General features: G+C 45.0%; 1 protein-coding gene across 2 annotated transcripts in view; it reads left to right on the top strand.

The window, feature by feature from the left end:
• The window catches only part of DAPP1 (dual adaptor of phosphotyrosine and 3-phosphoinositides 1), a 56,856-nt gene extending 44,275 nt beyond the window's left edge, over nucleotides 1-12,581 (top strand). For both annotated transcript variants that reach the window (XM_002716954.5, XM_070047834.1), the window contains 5 exons: nucleotides 2,131-2,178; nucleotides 4,771-4,833; nucleotides 5,789-5,874; nucleotides 8,822-8,909; nucleotides 10,535-12,581. In XM_002716954.5, the coding sequence (XP_002717000.1) occupies nucleotides 2,131-2,178; nucleotides 4,771-4,833; nucleotides 5,789-5,874; nucleotides 8,822-8,909; nucleotides 10,535-10,603 (354 nt within the window). In that variant the 3' untranslated portion in view covers nucleotides 10,604-12,581. The remainder of the gene's footprint in view (nucleotides 1-2,130; nucleotides 2,179-4,770; nucleotides 4,834-5,788; nucleotides 5,875-8,821; nucleotides 8,910-10,534) is intronic.
• The last annotated feature ends 4,887 nt before the right edge of the window (nucleotides 12,582-17,468 follow it).

Raw genomic sequence — 17,468 nt, 5'->3', positions numbered from 1 at the left:
ATCCCAGTTCAAGTGCTAGCTGTTCCACTTCTGATCCAACTTCCTGCTAACATGCCTGGAAAAGAAACAGAGGATGGCCCATGGGCCCTTGCACCCATGTGGGAGACCTGGAAGGAGCTCCTGGCTCCTGGCTTCAGTTGGTCCAGACCTGGGTGTTGCAGCCATTTGGAAAGTGAACCAGCAGATTGAAGATCTCTCCTCCTCTCCTTCTGTCTCTCTGTAGCTCTGCTTTTCAAATAAATAAATAAATCTTTTAAAAAATATATTATTTCAACTCTTACATCCTGAATAAAATTAACACCTTGAGGTTTCCTTGTGCAGCCTTTCATTCACTAAAATCTTAGAAAAACATCAGACTTCTGGTATATTCTTTGGATGGAGGTAAGATCAAGTGAGCAGTGTTATTCATTAGTTTGAGTTCAATGGCTAATTCTATCAAAGTCTTTGATATAACCAGTTTCCCATAATTATTTAACCTGCAACAATACAAAATGTTATTTTTTGTCATTTTCATAATATCTAATCAGTCACTTCAATTTCTTTAACATGAAACTAAAGTGAATTGACTATGTGACATCAAATTCACTAATATTGATAACTTAAGTAAGCACCAGAGAAGTTCTCCTTTGCTTTTTTGTCAAAAGAATTTCAATTTCTAAAGAACTTGTTGCATATTACTTCTTGCCTAAACTCTTTTTACTGGAGTGGTGGTTTTTCTTCTTCTTCTTCTTCTTGTTTTTTTTTTTATAGACTCCACTTCAGGAAAAAATACCCTGGAAACTCCCATGGAAAGAACCATGATGTCAATCAAGTCCTTTTCCAGTTCTTTTTTTTTTTTCCTTACAAGACTTACTGTGACCGAGTACTAAAACAAAAGACTACCAGGTTCAATTTCTTCATAAATGTGTGAAAGTGTACATTTCTTCACTATAGGGTCCTTGTCTTATGCAGATCCTGTTCACACAAGTTCCCTATCATTCTGCTAGCTACGTGTGCAATATTGTGGTTACCCCTAAATTAGTGATATGTGAGTTAGAAGAAATAACTCATTCTCATTTCAAATCCCTTTTGGATAAATCAGAGAAGTAAATCTGCACATCTGAAAGTCCGTTTCATAGAATATGGATCTCAAGAGAGGGTCTACAAAAGGTGGGGGTGGGGTGAAGAGGGAAGCAGGGAGAGGGTTGGCGGGGGGCTAATGTGGGAAGAGGAATTATGTGACAAAATGAAAGTTGAAAATGTGGAAATTCCATTGCTAAGGTTCTCTCTTAAAACTTCACAAAGGGGGGTGTGGGCACGTAGCCTGGCAGTTCAGATGCCAGCCGAGATGCCCGGGTGCCACATCAGTGCCTGGGGTCAGTGCCCGGCTCCAGCTCCTGACTCTGGCATCCTGCTACTGCAGACCCTGGGAGGCAGGCGGTTACGGCTCAAGCAGGTGAGGTCCTGCCCCCCATGTGGGAGACCTGGACTGAGTTTCTGGCTACTGGCTTTGGTTGAGCCCACTCCTGGCATTTAGGAAGTGAATGAGCAGATAGGAACTCTCTTTCTCCCTCCCACCTTTCTCCCCCTCCCCACAACCCACAACGTCTCACACCACCATCTCTCCATCTCAAACAAATAAATAAATTAAAAATTTTTAGAAATTTACAAAGAATATTAGCATAATACAGACTCTGGGGGAGCCCTGAAGTAAAGAAATCTTTTTACTTTTTTCAATTCAGCTTCCCAAATGTATTGACTGTGGTTGTGTGTGTGTGTGTCTGTGTGCATGTTTATGTGCTAATACCCCTGAAGTATTCCAAGCAGCTGGGTTTCACATGACAAACTGACAGACACTGACTTTTCTAAGTGAAATGATGTGGTTTACTGTTTGCACATTGCTAGCTTGGAGATAGACAGCCTTTCCGTTGGCTGCCCCTTGCTACAGAGTTACAGCAGGTGATCCAGTCTGAAAACAGTCTCTCCCCGCACATGGACGGTTTTCAAGTAGCTGGGTGAAGAATGAAAGGTGATCAGTTAAAGATCAAAGGCAAACTTGTTTCATTTCCAGGCGTCCAGAAATAGGAAGAGGAACATCATGCTCTGGCGGTTTGGGGCTTCACTTCTGTGTTGTTGTTTTGTGTTTTTCAGCTGGGCACCAAAGAAGGCTACCTCACCAAACAGGGCGGCCTGGTGAAGGTAAGGCAGACCAGCCACAAAGGAGAGTGCATCAGGCATCTTGCATCATTCTGACAGTTCTCTTATTTTTTTTTTTTTAAGTGTAATTGCCTGCTCATTTTGACCTGCTTGTAACATTTACCTGTTTCAAGAGTTTATTTTCATGACTTATTCAATGAAATTCTGGACAGTGGCTTGGCTTTTCTGTGGCAAAGGCATGTAAGAGTAGCCTGAAGTTAATGGTCAAGAAAGCACAATCCTGGGGCCCAGCACTGTGGTGTGGTGGGTAAAGCTGCTGCCTGCAGTGCCTGCATCCCGTATGAGTGCCGGTTCGAGACTTGGCTGCTCCTCTTCCAATCTGGCTCTCTGTTGTAGCCCGGGAAAGCAGTAAAAGATAGTCCAAGTCCTTGGGCCCCTGCACCCGCATGGGAGACCCGGAAGAAGCTCCTGGCTCCTGGCTTCAGAGCAGCTCAGCTCTGGCTGTTTGAGCCATCTGGGGAGTGAACCAGCAGATAGAGGACCTCTCTGTCTCTCTCTGTCTCTGTCTCTCTCTGTCTCTGTCTCTCTCTCTCCGCCTCTGTCTCTCTCTCTCTCCTTCTCTCTGTAACTGCCTTTCAAATAAAACAAATAAATCTTTAAAAAAAAAAAAGGCAAACACAGTTCTTTTCATGGAATGGCTGAGGGTGAAGGTAGCAGGTTAACTCTAGAACATTTCTTTTTTTTTTTTTTTTTTAAACAAAGATGTCAACATTGTATAACCTGTTTACTTAAAGGTAGACCAAAAACATCCCTGGCATTAAAGAAATTGTTACAAAATCCGGAAGAGAACACAGCTTGGGACTTTAAAACCCATGGTATCTGTGTATCTCCCGTTGGTGTGATCGTACTTTTCCAGTTGCTCTGTTTCATTTCAATGTATCAAAAAGACCTTCCTGGAAGGTTGAATTCAACCTAAATATTTAGTCATTTGTGTCCCTACTAGACTGGGTGTTTCCTGAGGGAATTTCATGTTCAAAGAACATCTGTGTTTTTAAATCCACTGTTACTTCCTTCTTTAAAAAGATCTTTATTTATAGGGCCAGCACTATGGTGCAGTGGGTTAACACCCTGGCCTGAAGTACCGGTATCCCATATGGGCGCCGGTTTGAGACCCGGCTGCTCCACTTCCGATCCAGCTCTCTGCTATGGCCTGGGAGAGCAGTAGAAGATGGCCCAAGTCCTTGGGCCCCTGCACCCACGTGGGAGACCCAGAAGCAGCTCCTGGCTCTTGGCTTTGGATAGGCACAGCTCTGGCTGTTGCAGCCAATTGAGGAGTGAACCATCAGATGGAAGACCTCTCTCTCTCTCTGCCTCTCCTCTCTCTGTGCAACTCTGACTTTCAAATAAATAAAAAAATCTTTTAAAAAAATCCTTATTTACTTATTTGAAAGGCAGAGAGACAGAGAAAGAAAGAGAGATCTTCCATCTGCTGGTTCACTCTCCCAAATGCCCACAACAGCTAGGTCTGGCCAGGTCAAAGGCAGGAGCCAAGAACTCCATCCAGGTCTCCCACACGGGTGGCAGGGGCCCACGCACCTGGGCTGTCTTCCACTGCTTTCCCAAGAGCATTAACAGGGAACTGGGTTGGAAGCAGAGTATCAGGGACTTCAACCGGCACTCCATTATGGGAACCAGTGTAACAAGCAGTGCCTTAACTCACTGTGTACAGCGCTAGCCCCTGTTACTTCTTTCAACTGCTCGTGGGGCACACAAGCACCCAGGATGGATGAGGGTTCTGTCAGCAGCTCATGTGGCAGTGGGCAGCACCAGTTTTTGCCACAAATTCTATGGAATTCCTAGACAAAGTTTAGAATATAGTTGAGGTCCTACCCCTCAATTTGCTCATCTTACAAAGACGAGATCAGTAATATTTGATATTGTTTTATGAGGACTGGTTATAATGTCTATAAACTTCTATGCATAGTATATAGCTCATAGTAGGTGTTCAAAAATGACACCTATTTTTATTGTAGAGTTAATAAGATGGAAATGTAGTGGTTTATTACAAATCACTTGCATATTTGTAATAGGAATGCTAACATCTCTTCTTCATCAGAACTTAATGAATAGAATCACCCCTTTTTTTAAAAAAAAAAAAAGGATTTGGATTATTTATTTGAAAGTCAGAGAGAGAGAGAGAGAGAGGTCTTCCATACACTGCTTCACTCCCCAAGTGGCCACAATGACCAGAGCTGAGCCAGGTTGAAGCCAGGAGTCAGGAGCTTCTTCTGGGTATCCCACATGTGTGGTAAGAACACAAACCCTTGGGCCTTCTGCTGCCTTCCCAGGCCATTAGCAGGGAGCTGGACAGCAGGGAAGCAGCCAGGATACAGACCAGCACCCATATGGGATGCTGGCATCTCAGGCGGCAGCTTTACCCTAACTGTGCCATGACAGTGGCCCCGTGAAGTCAAATTTTGTATCTATTTTAAAATTTTTTTCCTTAGAAATGACACAATATTTTTCTGGATTATTATATCTTATCTTTCAGATACTTTTAGAAGAATGTTAATCATTTAGTTCAAATACTGGATTCCTGTGTCTTAAACCTGTGTGTTTTGTTTTGTTTCTCAGACCTGGAAAACAAGATGGTTCACTTTACACAGGAATGAACTGAAGTACTTCAAGGACCAGATGGTGAGAGGCGTGATAAAGCATTTCCTCTGCAGAGATAGCTGTCTAGATAAAAGACACATCTATCGTTAAAATCCCTGCAAACCTCCTCTGTCCACTCCAAACCCAGCCAGTGGCTGCCCGTGTGATCCCTAACCGCCGAGAAGGCAGAGTGCTCTCACATGGATCAGGGTCTGGCTGACGTTCAGCTCCAGGGGCACTGGCTGCCTTCTGTCTGGGGAGACGGGATTGTTCTCATGCCGTAGTTAGTCATCGCCGTTGCAGCAATTTCCCTCTTTATTCAAAATATGCCCACTTTGCTCAGTCAACTTAAAATCATTCCATTTCTTGCTGCTTTCCTTGTATAAAATATCTGAGAAAGTACAGTTTCAAGAGATGAGAGAAATATGACTTCTATGCATGTACTAAAGTTCATCTCCTCCAAATGTAAATGGATGAAAACAATCTATTTATTTGAAAGTCAGAATTACAGAGAGATAGGGAGAGACAGAAGAAGAGAGATCTTCCATCTGTGGGTTCACTCCCCAGGTTGTTGCAACGGCCAGCACTGGGCCAGGCCAAAGCCAGGAGCTTCGTCTGGCTCTCCCACGTGGGTGACAGGGGCCCAAGAACTTGGGCCATCTTCCACTGCTTTCTCCAGGCCATTAGCAGGCAGCTGGATCAGAAGTAGAGCAGGTGGGACATGAACTGATGCCCATATGGGAGGCTGGTGTTGCACGTGGCAGCTTTACCCGCTACACCACAATGCCGGCCCTGATAATCTCTTCTGAATGCCCAGTTTCATGAAAGGCTAATCCAAAAATTACAGGTGCATGGCCTCCCTTGATGAGGCTTTCCTGTGATCAGTCCTCATGGTGAAAGGAATTGACGGCTGAGTTACACATGGTGGGAACAAGCGGTCGGCAAATTTGCGTGGTTCTTTAATGACATACGTTGCCTTGTGATTTTCTTTTTAAAGTCATCAGACCCAATTCGGATCCTAGACCTAAAGGAATGTTCAGCTGTACAATTTGATTATTCACAGGAAAGGGTAAACTGTTTTTGGTAAGTTGTCATTGTTGTTGTTTCTATATCCATATGTATAAAGGAAATGCATTTAAAACATCTTACCACACACTTCCTTTAGCTAAGGAATAAAAATCTATGTCTAAATGTCTATACATGTAGGGATTTGAAGGATGTGCTTTTAACCACCATCACACAGGGCCTACATGTTAGGGGTGCTTTCATCTGAGTCTATCATTATACCTTAAGTAAAGTGGCTTAAGCATAGAGGCAGGCCAGCTGTGTTCAGGCTGTGCACTGTACAAGAATGACACACAGCTGGCGCCGCGGCTCACTAGGCTAATCCTCCGCCTTGCAGTGCCGGCACACCAGGTTCTAGTCCCAGTCGGGGCGCCAGATTCTGTCCCGGTTGCCCCTCTTCCAGGTCAGCTCTCTGCTGTGGCCCGGGAGTGCAGTGGAGGATGGCCCAAGTGCTTGGGCCCTGCACCCCATGGGAGACCAGGATAAGTACCCAGCTCCTGCCTTCGGATCAGCGCGGTGCGCTGGCCGCACCGCGCTGGCCACTGCGGCCATTGGAGGGTGAACCAACGGAAAAGGAAGACCTTTCTCTCTGTCTTTCTCTCTCACTATCTACTCTGCCTGTCAAGGAAAAAAAAAAAAAATGACACACAAAAGGGGATCTTCACTTTATTTCTTTTGCTCTCGAGTTTTCGTATCACTCCCAATCATCATGATCACTCCTGACAGACAGTGGGAGAGGAGGAGGCAGACAGGGATGGAGAGGGGCATACCATCTGCCGGTTCACTCCTCAGATGCCTGGGGGCCAGGCCTCCCCTGTGGGTGGCAGGCACAGAGTTACCGGAGCCATCACCACTGCCTCCCAAGGTCTGCCTTAGCAGGAAGCTGGAGTGAGGAGCCAGAGGTAGGCATTGAACCCAGGCACTTTGTTATGGGATACGAGCATCTTAACCACTGAGTCCAATGCCTGCCCTGTAACTTTTTAAATTTTTCAAGCATACCCTTGACCTAGATGCATCAATCATTAATGTTTTGCCATGTTTGCTTGATCTCTATGTACCATTTTTTTTTGAACCAGTGAAGCTGCAGACACCATGGCACCCTAAAGACTTGAGTGTGTTTCTCCTACGAATAGAAATATAACCTATACTACTACAATGCTACTATTACACCTGATAAAATTAACATTGATGCTATAATATCAGCCAACAATGGATTTCTTTTTTAAATCCACATAGAGGTGCCATGTGAGCTGGCGGGGGTATGTTTTTCTATTATAACAAACAACTTGAGTGGCAGGTCACCATGTGGACAGGGGCAGGCCCACTATCTCTGCATTTCACTTGGCCTTTCCTCCTGCTAGCCATCTCAGGACCCAAGTGGCTCTTCCAACCTTAGGTCTCAGGCTTCCATGTAAGGCACAGAGAAAGCCATTAGGGGTGGTATCAGCCTTGCCATCCCATTACCTCAGAAAAGCCAGCATGTCCGCAGGTGCTCACCCATCAATTTGCCCTTTAATGCTCATTGGCCACGATGCGGTGCCTTGGCCATCCACAGCCAAGTAGGAGACTAGAGACATTGATAGTATCATCATAATTGGCATAAACTAATTAGGACTTATTGCCTGAGGCTCTGTTAGCAAGAAGAAAAGGCAACTAATAATGTCTCCCACAGGGAATACAAAACAAGAATGATTAGACACTAGCTTTATGCACTGTGTGCACGACGCCCCCTACCGCAGCCCACTCACCCCTCAGTTGGGCATCCCACCAGGGTTCTACCTGCTGCACACAGGAACTTCCGTCTTATGAAGTCAACATTGTCCACTGGCTTCAACAATATATTCTGTTTAAGATGTAGGATATAGAGACGTTTCTGAATTTCAATTCAAGGCTTCTCCCACCACCAACACAAAAGGAAAAATGTTTTTAGCCTTTGCTTCTCAAATGGCAGTACAAAGAGAAAGAAAGAGCAAGATAAAAGTTGTCATTCACATGATTTTAGCCAAATATATATACTCAGAGACAGTCAGAAGAACTGCTGGGGCCAGCACCATGGGACAGTAGGTTAATCCTTCGCCTGCGGCGCCGGCATCCCATATGGGTGCCGGTTCGAGTCCCGGCTTCTCCTCTTCCAGTCCAGCTCTCTGCTATGGCCTGAGAAAGCAGTGGAGGATGGCCCAAGTCCTTGGGCCCCTGCACCCATGTAGGAGACCAGAAAGAAGTGCCTGGCTCCTGGCTTCAGATCGGCGCAGCTCAGGCCATTGTGACCATTTGGGGAGTGAACCAATGGAAGGCAGACCTTTCTCTCTGTCTCTCCCTCTCACTGTCTGTAACTCTACCTCTCAAATAAATAAATAAAATCTTAAAAAAAAAAAAAAGGCAAGAAAGACTACTGTTCATTCATGCCATGGGGAAAGTTCATCTGTCCTCCAGCAGAGTAAGTCATGGCCAGAGCCGGGCACAGTCCCTGCTGAGGAGTTGTACTGCCTGTGTTTCCTGTCCTAAATACTCAAAACTGACTACATCCTCCTGCTGCAGGGACCCTCATGGAAGCAAAGTAGCCCAACTGAGTTAGTTCATTCAGCAAACCCTACGGGTCGGGCTTATTCCGGGGCTCATAGCACAGGGTCTGAGTCATTTGAGAGATCAGCTGAATAAACACAGAAGCACTGGATTCAGCCCAACACACACACACAGCGGAAGGTTCTGAGGCATCCTGGATTGTTTTGTTCTTCTTTGAAGTCTCATTAGAGAATATTAATCTGACCTGTCAATAGTAAGAAGAATCCATAACTTCCTCAATATTTCTGCAGGTTGCTGACAGAAATAGTTCCATATATACCAATCCATCCATTACCTAAACTCTTTATTATTTTTCCCATGGACTATTCTAATTAATGCGTAACTAGTGATGTGTGCCACCAACCATCTGGAGTGTCTTACATGCCTTCTTTTGCCTTCCCAGCCTAGTGTTTCCATTCAGGACGTTTTATCTCTGTGCAAAGACGGGAGTGGAAGCGGATGAATGGATCAAGATATTACGCTGGAAGCTGGTGAGTTGATGCCTAGCCCTGAGAAATAACGTGGTGATGATTTTATTAAGCTTAGTTCTGTTGAGTCAGATGATGCCCAAGAATCAGAGAGACGCTTGTGCGCTTCTGGAACAGACTGCTCGTTCCTCTAGGAGTTGAGAAGAGATGGAGACATGGCTGTGAAAAGGAAAGGATGGAGACGTATTTGGGTCTCAGCCCTAGAGCCTTAGCCCCAGGCCTGGCCTTAAGTCTTCTCTCTTTTTTTTTTTTTTAAGATTTGTTTATTTATTATTTGAAGGGCAAAGTTAAACACACAGAGACAGAGACAGAGAGAGAGAGAGAGATCTTCTATTGCTGGTTCACTCCCCACATGGCTGCATCCATTTGGGCTGATCCAAAGTCAGGAGCCAGGAGCTTGTTCCAGGTCTCCCACGTGAGTGCAGCGACCCAAGCTCTTGGGCTGTCCTCCCCTGCTTTCCCAAGAGTATGAACAGGGAGCTGGATCAGAAGTGGAGCAACTGGAACCTGCACCCATCTGTGCTGCTGGCACGGTGGGTGGCAGCCTCGCCTGCTACGCCACAGCACCGACCCCTTAACTCTTCCTTTAAGGTATACAAGTTAGTCCTGTCTTGTCTGGAGCAGACATTTGGGACCGTAGATTTCACAGAGTAATGCTGACATAGTTCTCTCACTGAAGAGCTTTTTAAATTGTCAGAGCAGGGAGTTTGCTAGAGGAACTTAGGTTCCTGTGTGTCGCTCTGTGCAGGCCAGGGACAAAAGGCAGTTTATTTTACCTGCTTTCTAAATACTTCCTGGGAGAAAATGGGGCATTTATATAAAGCTGACATTCTCATACACTTTTTGCATGAGCTGTTAACCAAGAACGATACCTCAAAGCTTACCAAAATTTTCTGTAAATGCAATCTTGAAACCTTGATATTTTCAAAAAGTAAACTATTTTGCCTAATTATTTGTTGTGAAATTATCTGATATACGCACAAAACCAAGACTCTTGTTGAATACTTCTTTCTAGATTCTGGAACTTTTGCTCTTGGTTTTATTTTGAATTAGAAATCTAAAGAAATACTGCACTGATTTTAAACTTTTTCCAAAGTATTTGATATTCAGTGACAAAATATTTTGGGAAATATTTTGCCATATAAAACCTTTGTTCAGATAGGAATAAATATCTTTATATTTTGTAATTATGCAAGGGACACATAATCATTGTAGAAAAATTAAGATAAAATATATCTTTTAGCCTTCTCCCTGTGCAAGAAAATATTTAAAGCCAAAATTTAATCATTCTCTAATGTTCTTTCCTTCTCACTCCACTTCACAAACTATTATGAACTTGTGCCCATATCAATACTTTGATATCTATGTCCTCCTTTGATTCATTGAATAATATTGTGTGATGGATAGTTGTATGTGTTAGTTCAAAGCAACCACTTTACAACATACCTCCTGAGAAACATACAGAAAACCATATTAAAACTTGCAAGGGGGCATCATTTCGAGCTGTGCGGCTACTTAGAAGTTGGCATGTCTTCTTTAATATTTATTTCAGTATTTATTAAAAGTCAGGGTTTGTTATTGTAGATGCACTCAATCACAAATACCTGCGTGTGTGTGTTTTATTGCAGTCACAAATCAGAAAACAGCTCGACCAAAGAGATGGTACCATTCGCTCTCGGTCCTTCATCTTTAAATAGAGCTTTCTCGCCAAGGACTGCCCGGCCCCGGAGCGCAGGCGAATGCTCCCTGGTGCTGTGATCCCTCTGTGGCAGCCTCCCCGCGAGAGCGGACTCAGGATTCCCTCTTCAAAACAAATCCGAAGCAGATTCTGATCGGGACCCGCATCCCACGTCGGCTGACTCCCTGCAAACTGCTGCCTCTGCCAGACGCGGCCACCTCCTTACGACTAGTGAGGAAATCCTTGTGCTGATAGAAACGGGTTCAACCTCCACTCCCAGGCCTGCCCCCTCTGAGCACATGCCGCCATGTAAGAGAAAGCGCTTTTGTGGTCGCCAACTGGTCGGCACCCGTGGCCTGCAGTTCCAGGGTGCCTCAAGGTCAGCGCCCTGGCGCCCAGCTTGTGCAGAATTCCAGGCAGCAGGATGCAGCCGGCTTCGGCCGCTTCCCTGTGAGTCCCTTGAGAAAGCAAACATCAAAAGGTTTTCAAGGAGGGGGGTGTGTTTTGCTTTCTTTTTTTCTTTATACAAACAAAACAAAACAAAAACAAACAAAAAAACAGGTTCCAAAGCTAAAATAGAAAGTGTTCGCAGGATTGATTTTCTCTTTTTACAAGGCTCAGGAATCTAGTGGGCCATTCACTTAGGTTAAAGCTATGAGAACTAAATGTCCTATGGGTGGTTAGTAGGGATTGACATCAACAAGGGTACAGTTTGAAAACATCGTCTTTGAGCATTTAGGGGAAGTGTTGTTTTTGAAGAGTTCAAAAAAGAAATTGAGGAAGGGTAAGGAAGCAGCAGATAGCTTGTAGCTCTTATTACGGTGGGGCACTGCTGGGGCACTGGTACCTGCCACATCTCTCCAGTGGCCCAGGAGGCATTTCTCAAGAAGCAGAGGGTGCTACAACCACTGCTTCCCAAGCATGCGCTGAATGGGGTGGCCCAAGGGGCGCGCTGAAATGGCTAAGCACTCCGTGCCTTACTAAAGAGCAACTTCTGTCGCCAGTTGATGGAGTAACACTAAATTTCCATAAAATATACAATCATGTGTTACACAGCCGTTTCAAACTGGAATCAAAGGAGTGAGACAGGGCGAATGAAATACGGCGTCCAGAGGTCAGAAACAGATGCCAACCCCTTCTACGATCTTTACTAATCCTGCTTTTTGTTTGTTGGTTGGTTTTTGCTTTTTTTTTTTTTTTTTTTTTTTTTTTTTTTTTGACAGGCAGAGTTAGACAGTGAGAGAGAGAGACAGAGAGAAAGGTCTCCTTTTCCGTTGGCTCACCCCCCAAATGGCAACTATGGACGGCGCACCGCGCTGATGCGAATCCAGGAGCCAGGTGCTTCTCCTGGTCTCCCATGCGGGTGCAGGGCCCAAACACTTGGGTCATCCTCCACTGCACTCCCGGGCCACAGCAGAGAGCTGGACTGGAAGAGGAGCGACCCAGACAGAATCCGGCACCCCAACCGGGACTAGAACCCAGGGTGCCGGTATCGCAGGCGGAGGATTAGCCTAGTGAGCCGTGGTGCCGGCCATAATCCTGCTTTTTTAAGATAGAAGTTTGGAGGGAGACAAAAATGGGTGAAGAGCCAGAAAATCAAGATGAGGGAGCCACGCTATGATGTAACACTGCTCTCGCAGCCCCACAGGGCAGCTTGTTAAATAAATTCCTTCTGGTATTTAAACATCTAAGATTCAGAAATTGCATTAGGCTTTGTATATTTCAACAAGGTTTTTAATGTACTTTGTTATGTTTGTATTGTATGGGATAAAGCAAATGTCCGGTTAAAATGTATTGTATCAAGTTTGCAAAGGAAGAAGTTGCAAATGAATCCTTACCAGATGTACTCAGCCTTTTGTTTTCACAGAAACAAAGTCTAAGTAATGTTATTTTTACTTTTTGTAAAACATGTGTATTTATATTCTTCAGTTGTTTATTAAAAGGAGCTGTGCATGTACTATTTTGCTATTAAAACATGTTAATATTTGTAATTTAAATGAACTGCAGCTGACTTATATCACAGATAGCAAGGGTACTTCAGATAGACTCTAAGCCATGAAGCCTTTGAAATTGAAGAGGTTGTTCTGGGCCTCAAGGAATTCTTCATTAAATATGGAAAAGACAATAAACAAATATGTGATGATGTAAGTAAATACTGTAAACACACACACACACACAGGTGCAGACATTTGGCATGTCAGTTAAGACATCACTTGGGACACCCTCGTCCTGTATTGGAGTGAGTGCCGGTGCTCAAGGCCCAGCGCTGCTTCCCATTCCAGCTTCCTGCTAATGTGCACCTTGGGAGTCGGCAGGAGATGGCTCAACTACTTGGATCCCTCCCACTGTTGTGGGAGACCGAGACGGAGTCCCTGGATCCTGGCTTTGGCTGGCCAGATCCCAGCTGCCGTGGTCATCCGGGGGAGTGAACTAGCAGATGCAAGATCTTTCTCTGACTGTACGCCTGTCTGTGTCTCTCTACCATTCAAATAAAATGAAAACAAATAAATAAATGTTAAAAAAAGGAAAGTACATGAAGCTATAAAACATGCATTAGCTGGAAATAAAACCATTTGCTGGAGTTCTCATGTGAAATGGGCGAGCTACCAAATAGCCTAACGTACTCTGTATTTAGGACCTGCTTAGGTGCCGCACCTGCTCTCCAGTTCAGTGGAGAGGCTGTGATTGCATCTCCTGAGAAGAGCCTGGGCAGGGGCCCCCAGCTGCTTCTCCACCGAAACTATGGCGATGTTTCGTGCTGATGGCAGATCAGAGCGGGGAATGTGAGAGGACAGCACGCAAGTTATCTGTGCCAGGCCTTATCTCCTAACATGCATGTGCTTATCACAAGGGCAGTATCTGTTAAGACACAGCTAACGTATTAACACTTCGTCTCCAAATTCCCCTGGGAAAATCTTGGCCCACTGGAGCAATAGTCCTGAACTATTGGAGTCACCTGTGGAAGGGAAGGCTCATGTCTCTAGGCAGAATCTGCCCCCAGTCCAGGCCACTGGGCACCAGAATATTCAGTGGGGCAGGACCCTTCTCTTCCCACTCATGTGGCATGAAAGACTGGGATTCTCTCTCCTGACCTCTCATGTACGTGTTGAGTGTGCAGGTTCGGGAGCTACACTCTGTCGTTGCTTCAGGCAGACAGCGGGAGTGTCCATTCTATTTCCCTCCCCTCCACTACTTCAGATCTTCTGCAGTGTATCCATGTCTTTACCAAGCTCTTCCTAGCCAAGCCCACTCCACAGGAACGCTCCAGGCTGGAGCCTACCTTATTCTGCTCTCCATGGATTCAGGCTGTCTGGCCGTGATGTCAGTTTCCTCAAGCCATCTCTGGTTTTCTTTTCTTAAAATTTACAGGGGTGAGCATTTGGCACAGTGGTTAAGGTACCACTTGGGGTAGGAGAAGTGGCACAGCAATTAAGTCACCTCCTGGAATGCCCACTTCCCATATGGGAGTGCCTGGCTCAAGTCCCAGCTACTACTGTGCCTTCACTCCAGTTTCCTGCTAATGTGCACCGTGGGAGGCAGAGATGATACAACACAAGTACTTGGGTCCCTGCCACCCGCGTGGGGGATCCAAGTTGAGTTTCTGTCTCCTGGCTTCAGCTTGGCCCAGTCCTAGCTTCTGTGGGCATTCAGGGACTGAACCAGCAGATAAATGCTCTCTATCTGTCTCTCTGCAGTTCAACAAAATAAAAATAAACAAATAAAACTTTTTTAAAAATTTATGATCATAAAAGACTGGGATTTTCTAAAATTCAATAAAAATACTATGTCAAATTGCTGTACATTTTTAAGCACTTGAAATTTACTTTTTTAAAAGGTTTATTTCTTTATTTTAAAAAGTGACACACACAAGCAGACACAGAGAAACAAAGAGACAGATATCTTCCATGCACTGGTTCACTCCCTAAATACCTGCAATAGCCAGGACTGGGTCAGGCTGAAACCAGAAATCAGAAGCCAGAAGCCAAGAATTCCATTCTGGTTTTCCACATGGGTGGCAGGTACCCAAGTGCTTTCCCAGGTGCATTAGCAGGAAGCTGGATTGGAAACAGCGCAACTGAGACTTGAATTGGAGCAGTGGCCTAAGCGGCTGAGCCACACTTTCGCCCCAGACACAATTTCTGTGCTTATCTTGCTAACAAACTGCAGAATGGCTCAGTCTGTAGTCCACACAGATCTAGTTGATTGACAGATAAAAGGAAGCATGAGATTTCCCAGGAAAGAACTGACTTGAAGATAGGCAGGTTTGTTAAAGTGGCAAATATTTTGTTGGTGGAGTAGGCACATCATGACAGCAGAGGGTTGATTCTGAGCACGCTTGTGTCTGTCAGCCCCTCCCTAGCAAAACCTGAAGCAGCTGTTTCTCTAGTCTCCAGGTAAGTGACATTGAGATTCGAAGTTGTGTTACACCTGTGAGCCAATGCGGCGCCCTTGGCCTTCAGAGTGCACACTGTCTCCAAGCACCAACAGCCTCAGTCGGCAGGCACAGCAACAGCTGGGCTGAGGGGCATCAGCCTTCCGGGAGAGCAGGAACAGAGCAAAGGAAATTGGCAAGTGCTGTGTGGCTTCAGGTATACACACGTGTGAAGGGCTCTCTGGGGACTCCCAGAAACACCTGGAAGGAATTTCACAGGCACTGGAATTTGTAGACAAAAAGCAAAGAGAAGCCAGAGAAGTGGTTTCCTGAACCCATCCTGTGGTTATTTCCTCCATTCCAGGAACAAAATTGGCATAGACACACTTGGCAACCTGCAGGATGCCCACATTGGCTGGCCAGGCTGTGGGGGGAGGGCATTTACTAGTAGGATGGAACAGGTGGAAGCCTCTGGAACTGCTTCTGCCAGGGGAGATGGTACACCAGAAGCAGTGCCACGTTCCTGGAGGGATTTCAGAGACGAGTGCCTCCAGCACAGACTCGGTGGATGTAGGGGTGGGGATTCCCCCATCTCCACCAAGCCTACCTCTGTGACCTGTGCAGGAAGCAGAACCTTGGAGAGCGATAGTGAATTATCACATCCTTACCAGGTGGTGACTCCTATCACAGGCATTCTTCCAGATAGGATTTATTGCTTGAGCAAATTAACACATCTACTGGCCTGGTCTATAGCCTATTGGTCTGCAAGTGCTTTTGTTTGTTTTTGTTTTACTGTTAGTACCACACCCACACTGTCCTACCATAGGGGGACACTAACTCTCTAGCCATATGGCATAGCTTAGTCCCCAGGGACCTTGACTGAATTTCCATTCCACAAGATATCACACAGGTCCATTACATTGATGACATTATGCCAGTTGGACCTAGTGAACAAGAAGTATCAACAATCCTAAATATATTAAATATATGGAAGGGGAGAGGGAGCGGGAAAGGGGAGGGTTGCAGGTGGGAGGGAAGTTATGGGGGGGGGGAGCCATTGTAATCCATAAACTGTACTTTGGAAATTTATATTCATTAAATAAAAGTTAAAAAATAAAAAATATATATTAAATATATTGCTAAGACAAATTATGTCTGAGGGTGGGAAATGAATCCAACAAAAATTCAGGTGCCTGCCGCTGAGATTTCTAGGAGCCCAACAGTGTGGGAAATGTGTCAAGGTATCTCTTCTAATGCACAGGACAGCTTGTTGCATCTGGCCCTCCCAGAACCCCCAAAAAGAGGCACAATACCTAACGGGCCTCCTTGGATTTTGGAAGCAACGCATTTCTCATGTCATTCAATGGAATTTCACTGGTCTGACCCCTTCTTCTGAAGCACATGCCATGGAAGAAGGGTGGAATGGTTTTGAAGACTCAGTTCCAGCACTAGCTGTGTGGCAATGTCTTCGAGGGCTCGGCAGTGTTCTCCAGGCTATCTGTGATCCACATCAGCATCCAGTACCTGGTTCTCCTTCCCCCACAGCCAGATCCATTGGTCCAGGAATCAACGGGGCAGAATTAAGACAGGTACCACTTAATCTCACTCCTAGTGATCTGTTAGCACAATTTTTGCTTCCTGTCAAGCCTGAGATAACAGATAGAGAAGGCAATTATGAGACTCTGAGGACTTGTGTAGGTGATGAGGGGAAAATGGGCAACAACGGAGCAACAGAAATAAGGAGTCAAACCACAGATCTGCCAGGGGATCTCAGTACCACCAAGCCCTGTCAATGGAAAACTACAAAGCAATTCCAGTAGGGACTGATTCTTCATCTTCAGGAATGAGTATCTGGATCACCCCATCAGGCAGATTCACAAATAGCCAGGGTGCTGGCTGAGAGCAAAGGGAATATGGGGTGGGCAATGGAAGGTTGTTATAAATACTAGTTACCACTATACATGCAGTTGGCAAAACAAGGGCTGTAATTATTGTACTTCTTCCCTTGTTTATAAATGTTAGTATATTATACATATTGACCAAAGATCTTTTCCCTCCCTTTCCTCTTATTATCTATCACAAGAAGTATTAATAACAGTTAACTTTGCATCATGGTACTGAAGTTTTAGGGTAACAAGTCAACATGACCCAAGGACTTGGCATCTTCCTTTGGGGGAATGTGTATTCTCTTCTGGGGAATCCTGGGGGAATATTCCTTGATGCACATGAACTCAGTATATGATTAGAAGGCTGACTTTGTTACTGTTTCTATTTGGGGATTAAAATGTGGTTTAAAGAAATGCATACAGGTACCAAGGTGACCATGGATGGACTGTAAAGTTTAGTTTCCTGTGTCAAATTGGCTAGGATAAAGAACCCAATTATTGAAACAAAAATCTAGGTGTTGCTAGGACAGTATTTTTGCAGCTATATGTTTAACACCTACAACCTATTGAAATAATGTGGGAGGGACTCATGCAATCAGTTGGAAGGCCCCAAGAGCAAAATAACG

The sequence above is a fragment of the Oryctolagus cuniculus genome, chromosome 8, assembly GCF_964237555.1.
Source record: "Oryctolagus cuniculus chromosome 8, mOryCun1.1, whole genome shotgun sequence".
Classification (NCBI taxonomy): domain Eukaryota; kingdom Metazoa; phylum Chordata; class Mammalia; order Lagomorpha; family Leporidae; genus Oryctolagus; species Oryctolagus cuniculus.
The sequence above is the reverse complement of the archived record's forward strand: the minus strand, read 5'-3'. Positions and strand labels throughout refer to the sequence as shown.